The sequence below is a fragment of the Nyctereutes procyonoides genome, unplaced genomic scaffold (genome assembly GCF_905146905.1).
Source record: "Nyctereutes procyonoides isolate TBG_1078 unplaced genomic scaffold, NYPRO_anot_genome, whole genome shotgun sequence".
Lineage (NCBI taxonomy): Eukaryota > Metazoa > Chordata > Mammalia > Carnivora > Canidae > Nyctereutes > Nyctereutes procyonoides.
Window position 1 is genome coordinate 32,488,720 of NW_026575121.1, and position 15,176 is coordinate 32,503,895.

The window sequence follows — 15,176 nt, forward strand, 5'->3', positions numbered from 1 at the left end:
AGAAAGTAAGTATAACTCTGCTCTAAAACTTCACTACATTATGAATATAAAGAGGGGCAAAACTGCACCTGCAGTAAAAAGAGAGGGTGGAGCAGGAGGAGGCTGGTGATGAATGCCAGTTGTTACTACAGTAGGAACAGAACTGGTTGCAGAGTTTGGGGGAGCATCCATGCCAGATGGCTGCAAAGGAGGAAGTGGAGGTGGTGGTCCTGTCAAAACCAAAGAATAAGAAATATCATCTGAAAGCAAACAAATAAAATAAGTTACTGTATATCCAAACATGATATTCTCATTTATCAGCAAAAATATAGTATCTATCAACTCTAAGCCCTTACAAATTATTAGTTTTCTAGGGTAAAATATCCTTTTAATGGATTCCAAAACAGGTTTATCTTAAGCTATAAAGGAATACTGAGAGCTGGGATTCATAAGGGATATGCTAAGTCAGGGCCACTCCAAACCACAGTAAACCAGAGGTTTGGCAAAGCCTGCAAGCAAGGGTATATTTTAAATAAGCGTATCTTGCCTTTAGTTTCTAGCAGGCATATTTAGGATTAGGTATTTTTAACAAAAGCAAATATCAAACTATTAACTTTTTAAAAAGACTATGAATGGACACATAACAGGTACTGGTGAGCAAATATATTTACTTACCTGTGACAGGTGGTAGGCTGGGTGGCAATGGGCCTGGTGGTGGCACTGGGGGTCTCAGATTCACAGGTGGGGGTGTAAGAATTGGGGGAGGTGGGGGAAGTCCAGGAGGAGGTGGTCCTTCAACAACTGGAGGCTGTGCTGGGAAAGGCAGCATGCCAGGAAGATTCACATCTTCTACAACTACAGGGTCACTTCCGTGGTCAAAAGGGCACATGTCTCCTCTCATACAGAAACCTTTTTCTGTAAGGGAGAATAATTAGAAGTATGGAAAGTGTTGGATATATACATTTTCTGTAAGTTAACAAAGGCAAGAAATTTAAAAATAAGAATATTTTTAAATGTTGGGCAAGTGTAACTAACCATAACACAAGAGTTAATTTCCAGCAATATAAAATCTTTGTGAAGTAGATAATACACCCAACATACACGTTAAAAAATATATCAACAAGGGCACCTGGGTGGCTCAGTCGGTTAAGCGTCTGCCTTTGGCTCAGATCATGACCCCAGGGTACTGGGACTGAGTCCCTCATCTGGCTCCCTGCTCAGCGGGGCAGTCTGCTTCTTCTTCTCCCTCTGCCCTTTCCCCCTACTTGTGCTCACTCTCCCTCTCTCTCAAATAAACAAATAAATAATCTTTAAAAAATAAAAATTTAAAAATGAAAAGTATATCAAATTAAAATTAGTATACCTAGCTAGCAAGATGATATAAAACTTCTACATACTTTGTCATTAGAAGCATTTCCTTTAGCATTCCCTTTATTCAAATCTTACTTAAAATTTTCAGAATATTGCAACTACAGCTTTAATAAAATTTACAAAACCTTTACAGTAAAACTTTGAGAGGCTTCATTTATAAAATTCTTACAGGTAATATTCACATTTCTAGGTTCTAATTCCATGCCAATAACCATTTTTTTAAACCATTTATTTCTAAAGAAGTGAGTTTTGTCAAGAATGTTTTAATAGCTGATTACCAGATAACTCAGTAGATACTATTCTTGTTTGGTCAACTCCAAAAATATATTAAGACTTGTGTGTAAATAAGCACTATATTTCAATTGATGTACAATATTCAGTAGTGACTAATGAAGGTTTAAATAATACTGAAGAATTCAAGAGTGCTTAGGACTAATTTACCACCATTTCCAATAGGTTAATTATCTTTGAGTAACTCTGCAACCCAACCTTTACAACTAGATTCTGTAAATTTAGTCAAATGGAAATACTAATTCAGTACTTTATGAAACAATAAAGGACTTACCATCATAGTCTCTACACCGTTTCTTTGGCATTGGTGGTCTTACATAAGAGTTATGGTCCACTTGGTCTTCATGAAATTCAGACCAACTTTCGGTAGTGTTATTACCATGATGAGTAGGAGCAATTACTGTAATAGTGCTGCTCAAAGTAGGTACAGGGTAGTGACCAGATGAAATATTAGGTACTGAAGAGACCGGAGTATAATTGTTTTCCAGTGGATCTGTTCTATCCAGGTCATATTTAGGTTTTACGAGATCCCTTTCTGCAACAAAATATAAATAATTTAGAAAAGTATATAAAAAACAAAAGTCCCAGACCTACATTTTCTCTGTGTTTTGGTTAACACAGAGAAAATGCTCAAATTGTACTCAATCCCTTTCTTTTAAAAACTACTAAATGAATACACAATATTCCAAGATAAACTATTTCTTTGCAATATGACCTAAACTATAAAATCACACAAAATTTGCTATATTTAATGAGCTTTTTTTTCCTTGGAGTTGTTTACACAAAAAAGACATTTTTTTATTTTCTTCAGTGCAATCTTAGTATGTTAAACTTCAGCCCACAAAAGAAAATATACAATAAAAGTATGTTTTTTTTCCTGTGATGAACATTTAGTTGTAATCCACCTAAAGATCCCAGCATGACTTTATAAATCAACAGTATATGCTATTAATAGCATTAATAGTGAAAGCTATTTATTAAAGATGGAAATCAGTGAGCCAAGAGGAAAAAGAGTTCATATTAAACACGAACTAAGCCATTAAGTGGACTGTGGTCCCAAAGAGAAAGAAAAGGTATTAAGATTAGTTAAGTGAAGCAATGTTGCACAAAGGCCTAAAATACCAAGATCACAGAGAGGGGAAACTCAGAGTAACAAAGAAGTATAAAGCTTATACAACAAAGGCCATAAATATTATTTCCCAAAGACTAAAGATGGCTGTAGAATAAAGGCTAAAAGAGTAGCAAAAATCTAAGCTTGGGTAAAGATGTTCCACTTCCAAGTGTTTTAGTTGTTTTATTGTCTACAGAATCTTTCTTTCAATAACGTACACTAGAAGAAAAATTATACATGTTGGAAACGATATGTTCTTGCAAATATACGCATCTGTAATGAGAATTTTAACTTTTCTTAATTTTAAAATGTAATGCTTATATAATACATTGAACATATTTAGTTTAATGAATTTTATCTATGTGCATAGGTAAAATCAATCATAACCAAAAGAATATATATACATAGATACATGATTATCACCCCCCAAAAATATCCTTGTACCCCTTGATAATTTTCTGCCCGTAATTCCATCCCAAATGACCACTGATTTGTTTTCTGTCATCACAAATTAGTTTGCATTTTCTAAAATTGTATACACGTGTATACTCTTATTGTCTGGCTTATTTCACTCAGTATTAGTATTTTGAAATTCACCCTTTTGTGACATAGATATAAAGTTCTATCCTTTTCTTCCACTGTATGGATGCATCAGTTTAGCCATTCACATGACATTTGGGTTGTTTCTAGTTTATGGCTATTTCAAAGGAATGTATGATCATTTGTGTACAGTCTTTGTGTGGAAATACACTTTTGTTTCTCTTCATAAATACTCTGGAGTTGATATGGCTGGGTCATTTGGTATGTCTAAATTTAAATTTAAGTTACTGTGAGTGTTTTCCAAAGAGTTCTAGTTTATCTCTATCCTTACCAATACTAGATAAAGTCAGCCTTTTCACTTTCAGTCATTGTAATGAGTGTGCAGTGGTGATTCACTGTCGTTTTAATTTGCATGAAATAAAATTTTTAAAAGAAATTTTTTAAAAAGCATTCACTTGGACCACAAAATACATCAAATGAGAAAAAATGAAAACACCAACAAAAACTAAAACCATTTTTAAAACCCTCAAATACACTTTATTCACAATAGAAGAATACTAATCAGAACATAATATACATATTACATATGTAGATTATTTACCTCGGCTTCGTGTTCTGCTTCTACTTCGCGTCCTGCTTCTATCCCTATCCCTGTCACGAAGTCTCTCTTTACTCCAACTTCGACTCCGACTCCTGCTGTAACTGCGACTTCGGCCTCGTCTTCTATTGTACCGATCTCTATATGAATCTCTTCGAGGAGGGTTTCGGTCATAATCTCTTTTGCGAGAACGATCATCTTTTTTCCTCTCATCACGACTTCTAAAGAAATAAATGATCACTTTTAGGAAAATAATTACATAGATACAGAAAAAAAACATTAAATGTAAAAGTCACTCACATTTGATTCCTGTAACATGATTCTTTATCCCTCCACAAATATAGGAAACTCAAACTGAGAAACTGAACACCATCTGCTCAAGAATTCTAAAACCCTTTTTAAAGAGAAAAAACTCTGAAAGTCTCAATCCTTAGTCTTATATACCAAGACACCTATACACTTAGCATCCATACATCATGTTTTATAGTACATGTTGTCCCGTACATATAGCTTCACACTTAAGGCATATATTAATCTACTGTACTCTAAATGCTTTTCAAGCCTTAGTGGGAAAAATAATTTATTCACACTGAAAGGAAACTTCATGCAAAAAGGTTCTCACATTGAGATTTCACTGGAATTTGAAGTTAGAAATAAATATAATAATAATTGTTTGCCAAGCACTATACTAAACCTCCTTTCCAGGACCTACAAATCTGACATAGATATTCTCGGTGAGAAAATTATTGAGTTATATGTTCCTAGACCAAGAGAAGAGTAGACATATCTTGCCCCTAGGTGAATGATAATCAAGTCTAAGCATTCATATAAAAGATACATCCAATATCTGAACACTGAACATGGTTCAATCAATCACCTATTTTCTCTGTATCGGGAACTTGACTGGGGTGGACTATGATTTAGCCTTCTGGAAAACTTCTTCTCTCGCTCTTCCTCCTTTGTTATCTGATATACAAAAAAAATTTTGCATAAGTTTAGCGAATTATTCTTTGCCATGTTACTATTTCAGTGATTTAAATAATATTAAAACACAGATGTGAAATTGCTCTCTTCTAAAGCATTAAAAAAATAAATTTCTCTTCTAATACAATCATTTAATTTAACCACAGAATAAAGGTTTGCTGAAAGTTAAAAGTGAATGCTAAATAGAAACTCAGAAATGTTTATCTTAGATAACAGTGTTGAGAAAACACTTAGGCAAATGTCCTCATTTTAACACTATTAGTAGAAAGTCAATTTTATTTCTTCTTTCAAAATTCCAACATGGATTTGGTCGAGCACCAAACACATTAGGAAATTAGGAAAAGAATGCATTAGAACTAACCAAGTCAGAAAAAGAAACACAAGAGAGAATGATACATAAGGTCAAACAGTTCTCCAGTTTCTCATAGCAGTATGGCAGCTATATATTTCTCTTTTCTAAAAATGACCTTCATTTGTATTGTATTAATAGAAAGCAGGCCTGGAAAACATTCCCTTTATCAATGCTACTTTACTGAGGCCAGAATTTTTCATGCTATACTGTCTAGAACACGGATTACATAGGATAGTAACAGGTGTTACTAGAAAAAAGATTTAGAGGATAAACCAATACAGGAAGTATTGAACATGTAGCTTCTGTAAATACGGCAAGTCTCCAGATTTTGCATTTTTAATAAGAACTCTAAGACATTCTGATTCAGTGTAAAGGATAACATAACAGTGTCCCAGTTTATGCCAGTTGTTCCAATACCCCTCTGGGATAAGACCCTCTCCTGTCAGAAGTGTCCAATGTTGGATGAGAAATTAAATGGAAATCCTATCAATAGGCCAAACTCTGAGGAAGACTGCTTTAAAAACCCTTTTTACCATCTTTTTTCCTTATAAATACTTTCATTCTCCTCTTGCCACCCATTTCGACCCTCCCCCATTCATAAACACAGGGTTCAATGCACTTTTCCCTTCTACTTGCTTCAACACACACTCGCAAGTAATTTATGTTGATACATCATCATCTTCCACAGTACATGCTCAACTGGGAACTTTTACTATACCCATGGTATTTTAAATCCAGGTTGTCATCTGACATTTTGACAGTTCTGAAAGATCAGGAATAAATATCCTTCACAATTGGTCAAGAAAACTGTGGAGAAATATTATGTCAATAGACGTACGACTAAGGTTTTACCACTAACTCGTTTTGGGGAAGACTTCTTACTGCTTCTCAAATCTAGAGACTACTTAAGATTTTTAGGAATCAAAATATAATTTGCAATAGCAGATATCTAGAACCAACCCACCAAACTTCCACTGACAGGCAAAACTTAAATTATTGGGCATCTCTATGTGGTATTAGCAGTTGCAGCACAATAGCCACTATCTTTTTCTTCCTTATTAACAGAACCCCTCTACTGTTAGATATGAAATATACACAAAATTATTTCTGGTCTTCCCTTGCAGCAAGTAGTGACAGGGGTGTTTTATGTGTGTGCCTGTATAACTATCTACATGCATGTATGTGTAAATATGTTCAAATACAGAAATAAAAATATATTTGAGAATTACTACATAATATTATACATATATTTATATTAATACATAATAAACAAGTATTACTTCCATAATCTGGAAAGAAAGAGTATGAGGGGAAAAAAACTCAACCACATTTTCCACCATGCAACAATCTCTCAGTAGTAATAGGAACTGCCATTTATTGAAAACATATTATGTGCTATACACTATGCCAAGTGCTTTATAGGTATTATTTTATTATTACTCACAACAACCATATAGTATTTCCATTTCACAGCTGAGTAAACTAAGACTTGGAAAAGTAATGTTTTTTAAGGTCATGAAGTAGTGACTGATGAAGCCAAAATTTTAACCAAGATTTATTCGACCTACAGCTAGGCTAACTGCAGAAATGTAACAGCTTAATGTCAATTATTTTTGTTTGAATTACAATCTTTAAAATTCAAATTGAGGATATCTGGATTTTTATGATTATTAAGAATGGTAAATAAAAAGTAATAAAGTTATAAAAGGTAAATTCTTCAAATCTCCTAAAATGGGGTACCTGGGTGGCTAAGTTGATTAAGCATCTGCCTTCAGCTCAGGTCATGATCCCAGGGTCCTAGGATCAAGCCCCATATGGGGCTCTCTGCTCCTCGGGGAGCCTGCTTCTCCCTTTCCCTCTGCCTGCTGCTCCTCCTGCTTGTGTTCTCTCTCTTCCTACCCCACCCCTGCCCCAACAAATAAATAAATAAAATCCTAAAATTAAAAAAAAAAAATCTCTTAAAGTATAAAGTCATGCCCGCTGCTCTGTGAAGGTCCTTTTACATGACCACCTTACAAACAGTCCCCTACAAAATGCATACAGGACAGAAGCAGATAGATCTAATGTCAATCTAATTATTTTCAGAAAACATAGATAATCCAAGTCCATATTTGTAAGATACTATGCAGAAAAGAGTTGAAAAGCAAGCTTGACACTGTTATCCTTAGAAAGGCCTTATAAGGTAGTCCCTTGACTGGTGGTGTCTGCAAACTTTGATTTCTGGAGGGTTCCCATCATTCCCAGATAATAATAGCTCACTTTATGCCTGACTGTGTCAACGATATGTTTTTATGTCAACCACATGCTTTCCTCTGGGAGTCTGGAATTTTGGTACAGAGTAGACAGAAGATGCATCTGTGACCAGCCCAAAATAAAAACCTCACACACTGAGTTTCTAATGAGCTTCCCTAGTTCAAATGCATTAAACCTACTTGTTAAGTGCATCCTGTGTGACTCCACTGGGAGAAGCCTCTGGAAGCTCACATCTGTTTTCCCCCAGACTTCGAAATACCTACTTTTTCTCTTTGCTGATTTTGCTGTAAGAAGTCATAGCCATGAGTATGACTCCATGCTAACTCCTATGATTACTCCCAGGGATGGTCCTGAGGATTCTTGACACAAATCAGAAAGTTGAACTAGGTTTAATTATTCCTTATATGTTTTTAAAGAACAGCTAAGGTTTAATACACAAACCCTTACCTCCTCTTTTTTTAGATCTTTTTCTTGGTGCTGAAAAAATTCTACCTTTAAGCTTCCCGATGATGGCTGCTCTGGAGGAGGTAGATAACTCTTTGTATTCACAGCATCAAAAAGTTTTTCCACAAATATCTGGGTCTCTAAAAATAAAACCAAAAAAACCACAGATTAAAGATATTTGCTAAGATGTGAATTCTCCCCCTCTACACATCAGAATTCAATATGATGAAATATACACTGACTTTCATAACTCTAGGAATTATACTAAGATCAACAGCTTCCTAACTAGTGTGCCATGACACAGATCTATAGTAATACTAATCCACTCAATTTTAGCATAGTGGAACTAGGGTGGTCAGAGTTTCTCAGCCAGTCGCCTCCAGCCAGGACTAGTCTCCACGTACCCCGTGCCCTGAGTGCCAAACATAATTATCATTATCCAGATGGTGGCAAAGTGAAGAAATTTTGAAGCACTATCTAGGCATCATTACAAATAGTTTCTTAAGCAGTACTACCTTTAAAGAAACAAGTATTCATTTACTTAATCTTTTAAGGAAAAAATATCAGCATGCTTTATAATTTAAAAAAGGTGTCATTATAAATAAGCTATAGCTATAATGAGTAATAATACTGTTTGTTCAACTTTGTTACAATTAGAGTCTGTTCTCTTATTGAGTTCCTTTAATATTATGGAAAATCTTGCTTTAAAGGATTTATTAAAATCAACTATTATTTTTAAACCAAAGATTTTACCTTTTTGAAGAAATACATCCAGCTGATCAATACATAATGCCTTTAACTCTTTCTCGCTTTTGTCTTTCTTTACCAAAGCAAGAACATATTTTGCTAGGGCTGATGGATCTGCATCACAACTGAAGAAAAAAAAGCAATGTTGAAGGAAATTTAGTCATAAACAATTACACATTTTAAGAATTCTAGTTACAAACTGAATTAGTTTGTATGATAAATCGTTGAGTGAATATATGTAAAAAGCACCAACCCCAATGGAAGGGAATGAAGAAATAGAAGTTCTCCCTTATAGTAATATATCTTACACGATATACATAGCCATTATTCTGCATCCCTCCACATACGTACTAATACATGTATTAAAAACTCAGTAGGATTTATTATTAAAAAGAGAAGTTATAATGAAGTAAAAACAGTACCAATTCATCAAAAACTACTATTAGTATGGAACCAATAAAAATACAAAAAGTACCCTCCCCTTCCCAGTATCCCAAGAACTAAATAAATAGCTAGAAAATCAGAGAAGGCAATAAAGGAAAACCTGAAAACATACTAAAGACATGTTACTTTAACAACAGAAAAGAAAGTTTAGAAATAAACCCAAATAAATACATGAATTTTTATTTTGTAAAGGTGGCATCCAAGTCAATGAGCGAGATGAACTAGACAATAGTATTGAGACAAGCTGGTAGTTACCTATTTAAAAACTAAGTTGGTTCCATACTGATTGCATACACAACAAATCAAAAACCGAAAAACATGAAAACACTAAATATTAGGAAAAAACAAGAAAGTTATTTTATAACTCTAGAGTACTGAAAACTTTCTCAGTTATGACAGAAATCTGTATTACAAGAGTAATTTGATTATACAAAAAAAAAGCCAAAACTTTAGAATGTAGAGTCAAAAGACAAATGAAAGAAAGCTCAAAGAGTTTAACTCATTCAAGAAGGTGAATTCTCCTAATATGTAGTTTCTATCAATCAGTAAGATCAAACCATAAGAGAAAAAAGACTAAGAATATGAATAGATGCTAAAAAAAAAAAGTAAGTCTAACTATGAGTAAAAATATACCCTCATCCATAAGAATAATTCAAATAAGCTGGACTGAAATACCACTTTTTGGCTATAACGCTGGCAAAATCTAAAGATATGAAAATATGTTTTGAAGAGAAGACTATAGGGATACTAGCAGTTTTTAAACACTGTGGATGCTGTGAGAAGACTGGTAGCCCCTCCGGTATGGTAGCATACAATCACAACTGCAACTGACCTAGCAATTCTGCTCTGAAGTTACTTTACAGACATATTGACATATTCAAAGTGACACGTACACAAGTCACTCATTGTCACACTGATTGCAAAATAAAAAATGCGCACATGCCCATTTACAGAGGGCTGGAAAAAAATTATCCTAACCCACACACAAGGGAATGAGACACAGCAAAAAGATGCAAAAAAGAACAAGGAAGTTTTCCTATCACAGAGAAATTTTCCTTATCAATTTGTTATATTTAAAAAGCAAGGTAGAGAAAACTGGGTATTCATGTTATCATTTGTGTGGGGGCAAAGAGAAGAAAAAATACATATATTTGGATTGGCTTATGTTTGAATAATAAATATGTGGAAGATAAATTAACTATGGGAACTGAGGTTTTTGGATAGGAGGAGGTAGTGGGGACTAAGTAAAGGAGGAACAGAGCAAGGGAAGAAAGTTTTTGATGCTTGAGCCATACCTATCCTAACAAAAAGCCAAGTAACTATTTTTCAACTAAGCTAAAAGTATTACCCATTTAATTAATGATCACTCTACAAGTTAGGTTAAATAAGAGCAAAATAGCAATAGCCAAGCACTAACATCTACTAAACATCCAGTTTGTGCCATGAACTGTACATACTATATTTGGCTCTATTCTGTAACAATTCTAGAAAAGTACAACAGTAACCTATGTCACTGAATCAAAAAATACATCTTGAAAAAGACAATGAACAGCTTTGATTGCACAGTGGAAACATTTACAGAAAAACCTGACTCAAGTGAATCAACAAACCTAATTCAACCATTTATGTTTTGCTTTGTTGTTTTATAAAGGCTAATACAGTGTCAGAATTAACAACTACTCTATTAAGAAACTAGTATAGCACTTATTTTATGCTCTGAGACTTCCTAGTCTATATCACTGTGGTAATTAAGCATGGCTTCCAACTCTTCACTCCTCCCTTTAGAAAGTAGAGCCGGATTGCTCACCTTTGAGAGTAGGTTCAATTTAGGGACTTGCTTCTAAACACACAGAATGGCAGAAGTGATGGTATCTACCTTCTGAGACTAGGACATACAAAGTATTGTGGCATCATTCTTACTCTCTTTCTGGGATCACTTCTTCTAGAGAAAACAGCTACTATATTTATTCCAAGAAGGCTCAAGCAGCCTATGGAGAGCAACATGTGGCAATGAAATGAGGGCTCCAGTCAACAATCAAAGGACTGAAGTATCTTGCCAAAAGCCACATGTGAGTGAGTTTAGAAGCAGATTCTACAGTCCCCATAGAACACTGAGAAGACTGCAGAACTGATCTACAGCTTAACTGCAATCTCATGATTCTGAGCCAGAAATACTCAGTTAACCTGCTTCCAGAATCCTGACACAGGAATGATAAATTGTAATGAGGTGATAAATGTCTGCTGTGTTACTAAGTTGCAGGCTAATTTGTTAGTAATCATAAATCAACTTTTCTCACAGATTTCCATTTATTCACAAAGACTTGAAATAGGCTACTACCTAAAAAGAAGCAAGAAAGAATTCATTTCAATGGTACATGAAAGATTCTTTAAGACTTTTTCTTCAATATTCAATATAGAAATTTACTTCAATATTCAATATAGAAATGTACTTCAATATACTTAAACCAACACTTAAGGGTAGCCCTGGTGGCTCAGCGGTTTAGTGCCTGCCTCTGGCCCAGGGCGTGATCCTGGAGTCCCGGGATCGAATCCCACATTGGGCTCCCGGCATGGAGCCTGCTTCTCCCTCCACCTGTGTCTCTGCCTCTCTCTCTCTCTCTGTGTGTGTGTGTGTGTGTGTGTGTGTGTGTGTCTCATGAATAAATGAATAAAATCTTTAAAAAAAAAAACCAGACACACTTTAAAAAATAAAGACAGGGACGCCTGGATGGCTCAGTGGTTGAGCATCTGTGTTCTGCTCAGGGCACGCTTCCAGGGGATCAGGGATCAAGTCCCGCATAAGGCTCCCTGGAAGGAGCCTGTTTCTCCCTCTGCTTATGTCTCTGCTTCTATCTCTGTCTTTCATGAATAAATAAATAAAATCTTTAAAAAAAGCAATTTAAAAATACAGACAAGACAGTTTATAATTTTTTCATGGTTTATCATAATGAGCATAGGAATACTTAGATCTGTGATGAAATAAGCCCAAAGAAATGGGACAAATATAATCTCATGATGTATCTATGGATACATAGTTAGCCAGCAATTCAGTAATACTGCACAAGAGACCATGAAACAATGTCTATTCATGTTAGATAACCTGAATAAGCACTAAACAACTAGACATCAAGCTAAACATAATTTATTGAAAATCACTGTGATACATAATACTACCACTGTGTTGTACTGTTTTATTGCAACTGCTGTTAATAAATCCAGTCCCCACACGGAGTCCAAATGCTGTAATTCAACATTGGTCTTATTGTTGTGGTGAATTTTCAACTTAATATTGGCCTTTCTAATGACTTAACTGTGACTTTACATTTCTCTTAACACCAAATCTATCCCACTACTCAGCCACTCCATTACTTTTCTAAATAGGACACTTTAAATCAATTAAAATTTTCTCAGTGAAAAATGTAAAAAGACCTTTGTGATTGCTGTAATTATTATAGTTTATAGACAACAGGTTTATTTTATTTTATTTATTTATGAGAGTGAGCAAGAGAGAGAGAAAGAGAGAGAGAGAGTATGAGCAGGGGGAGAGGGAGAAGGAGGTTCCCCATTGAGCTGGGAGCCCAATGAGGGACTCCACCCCGGACAGTGGGATCATGACCTGAGCCAAAGGCAGATGCTTAACCAACTGAGCCACCCAGGAGCCCTAGACTACAGTTTTATAAAATAGCAATCATTCCTGAACAATCACTGCTCAACATCTTCCATAGGAAGCTACTGAACTGAATAAAAAACCAATAAAATCACAACCACAGCAAATCAACTACCATACACAAAAATTCTAAATGCTGAAATAGTCTGAAAAAGCAAATTACTTTTTGGTATATGCTAAATTGCAGATTATCTAGTAGAAGCAAGGTTTATAATTTCACATTTAATGGCAAAAATGGGTAAATTTACATTTGAGAAGCAATTTTTTTTCATAGATCCTACAAGAAGTCATTTCATATTTAATATTTTTGAAAAAAATGTACTTGTAAATTACAACTGAGTAAAAGAATATCTGAACTACAGAGGTGCAATATTATGCTTCAATGTTATAAATCAAGGAGAAAGGGCAAAATATTTGTTCTCTTTTCTAGGTTTTAACCAAAAGTGCCAATGCTACTTCATCTGAACACCCAGCAACAACCTGCTTGCTATGCAAGATTAATGCAGTAAAAAGGTTTAAGTTACCTAATCAAAAGAAAACCATATTAAGATAGTAAGGATTTTTTTTTAAAGTCTCCATGACAAGCAAAACTGTTCCTGCAGTAGTTTACAGCACCAGTTGCCACTGCTGATGATAGGTTTGCAAGTCTGAATGAATAGATCTTGTCAGAGCTAGACTCTACCCTATGCAATGTTACTAGCATTCTAGAAACAGTGAAAGAAAAGTGGGACTGAAATCTTTCAGATCAGACAGAGAGAGAAAAAAAGAACAGATTTTGAAAATGTTTAAGTATAAAGAACACTGAGTGACAGACTTCATCTCTATTTTAGCAAACAGGCTGAACTCCCACTGATTCTATATTCCTTAAGTACTTTCTCAATCCAGCAAGTACATAAATCTGCCAAAAAGCATCAAACTAACCACAGAGTGCTCCAACTGCAATTACCTTTGTGTCTGTGTGTGTGTGTGTGTGTGTGTGTGTGTGTCGGGGGGCTTGAGAGGGCTGGGTGGGCAAAACACAATGAAAACAAACTACAAAATAAGGCAGGCATGAAACACAACTTGCCAATATCATTTGTGAATGGTGGGGTGGAGAAGAAGCAACTAAGTATTTTAGTTTATAAGTCAAATGAGATAAAGTGTGAAATGGGGGAAAACTTAAATCATAAAGATGCAATAAAATAAAAAAAATTAAGTACTAGAGAGAAAATAGTGCAGCACTCCTATGCAGTAAGGAGAGCCACTGCTTTCACTTTTAGGTGTCACTATTTACAAATACATTAGGCAAACTCAAACAGATTCCTGGAAAATGACCAGAGTAGTAAATGCGTATCATTATCAGACAGCTTACTAGGAATTATCAGCCTGGAAAGCTAAAATGTCAGAGAGAAAACTGGTAGGCTTTCAAATAATTGAAAAGCTATCACAAGAAATATTACATTTATTCAATACATCCTCCATGGGATATAATTAGTACCAGTAAGTGGAAGCAACAGATTTTGGCTTAAAATAAGACATGAACTCTTTTAATAAACAAAGGCCTCCCAAAGGCAGAATAAACTGCCTGAAAGAAAGTTTTCCATCATTAGAATGGTTTCAAGCATAGGCTGAACAGCCCCTGGCAGATTAAACACTGGATTGTATAGTAAATCCTTCACAAACCTGAATGAATATAATACTTTGGTTTAATTGTTCATGGCACACTGTGCAGATACATGAAACACAAGATAATACAGTATTCTTTTCAATTAACTTATAAATATTAGTAATAAATTTAAGTTAGCTAGCACTACAGATAAAATATATAAGAGAGTTTTATCAAAAACATACCAAAATCCAAAAAGAGAACTTTTTTTTTTTCCCCCAAAAAGAGAACTTCTTAAACACATGTATAACCTCTGGGCCTAACACAGTACCTAAGAGAGAACACTAAGACAGAGACAAGATACGCAAATCTCACTGGGTCAACAGCTAACTTTTACAGGAACCCTTTATTTTTCATCTTCATGAAGTACTGAGAATAAAATAGTTGATTATTTTCCAAGTATCACAATCATCTTTCAAAAATATTTAATGAGCACCTATTATGTAAGGCCCTCTTCTAGATCCTGAGTATGCAACTTTGAAAAAAGTAAGTTCTCACGGAATTTGCACGGGGGCTATAGGAAGGAGACACAATACATACATAGATACACACAACATATTGTCATGTAGACAAGTGCTCTGAAGAAAAATAATGTAAAGTATGGAGATACAATATAGAGTAAAAGGAATGAAGGGAAGGAAGGAGGAAAAAACAGGAAAGAAGGAATAAATGAATATATATAAGATCATCAGAGAAGAACTCTAATAAAGTGACATTTAAACAGGGACCAGAATTGAAACAGGGATCAAA

General features: G+C 34.7%; 1 protein-coding gene across 15 annotated transcripts in view; it reads right to left on the bottom strand.

The window, feature by feature from the left end:
- RBM26 (RNA binding motif protein 26) overlaps window positions 1-15,176 on the bottom strand; it is an 83,709-nt gene that overhangs the window by 45,294 nt on the left and 23,239 nt on the right. For 10 of the 15 annotated variants that reach the window (XM_055335736.1, XM_055335730.1, XM_055335729.1 and 7 more), the window contains exons 2-8: window positions 8,677-8,795; window positions 7,927-8,063; window positions 4,768-4,856; window positions 3,894-4,111; window positions 1,916-2,176; window positions 655-894; window positions 69-239 (exon numbers count right to left, since the gene is read on the bottom strand). In XM_055335736.1, the coding sequence (XP_055191711.1) occupies window positions 69-239; window positions 655-894; window positions 1,916-2,176; window positions 3,894-4,111; window positions 4,768-4,856; window positions 7,927-8,063; window positions 8,677-8,795 (1,235 nt within the window). The remainder of the gene's footprint in view (window positions 1-68; window positions 240-654; window positions 895-1,915; window positions 2,177-3,893; window positions 4,112-4,767; window positions 4,857-7,926; window positions 8,064-8,676; window positions 8,796-15,176) is intronic. The other 5 variants (XM_055335738.1, XM_055335737.1, XM_055335733.1 and 2 more) reach the window with 1 other exon arrangement.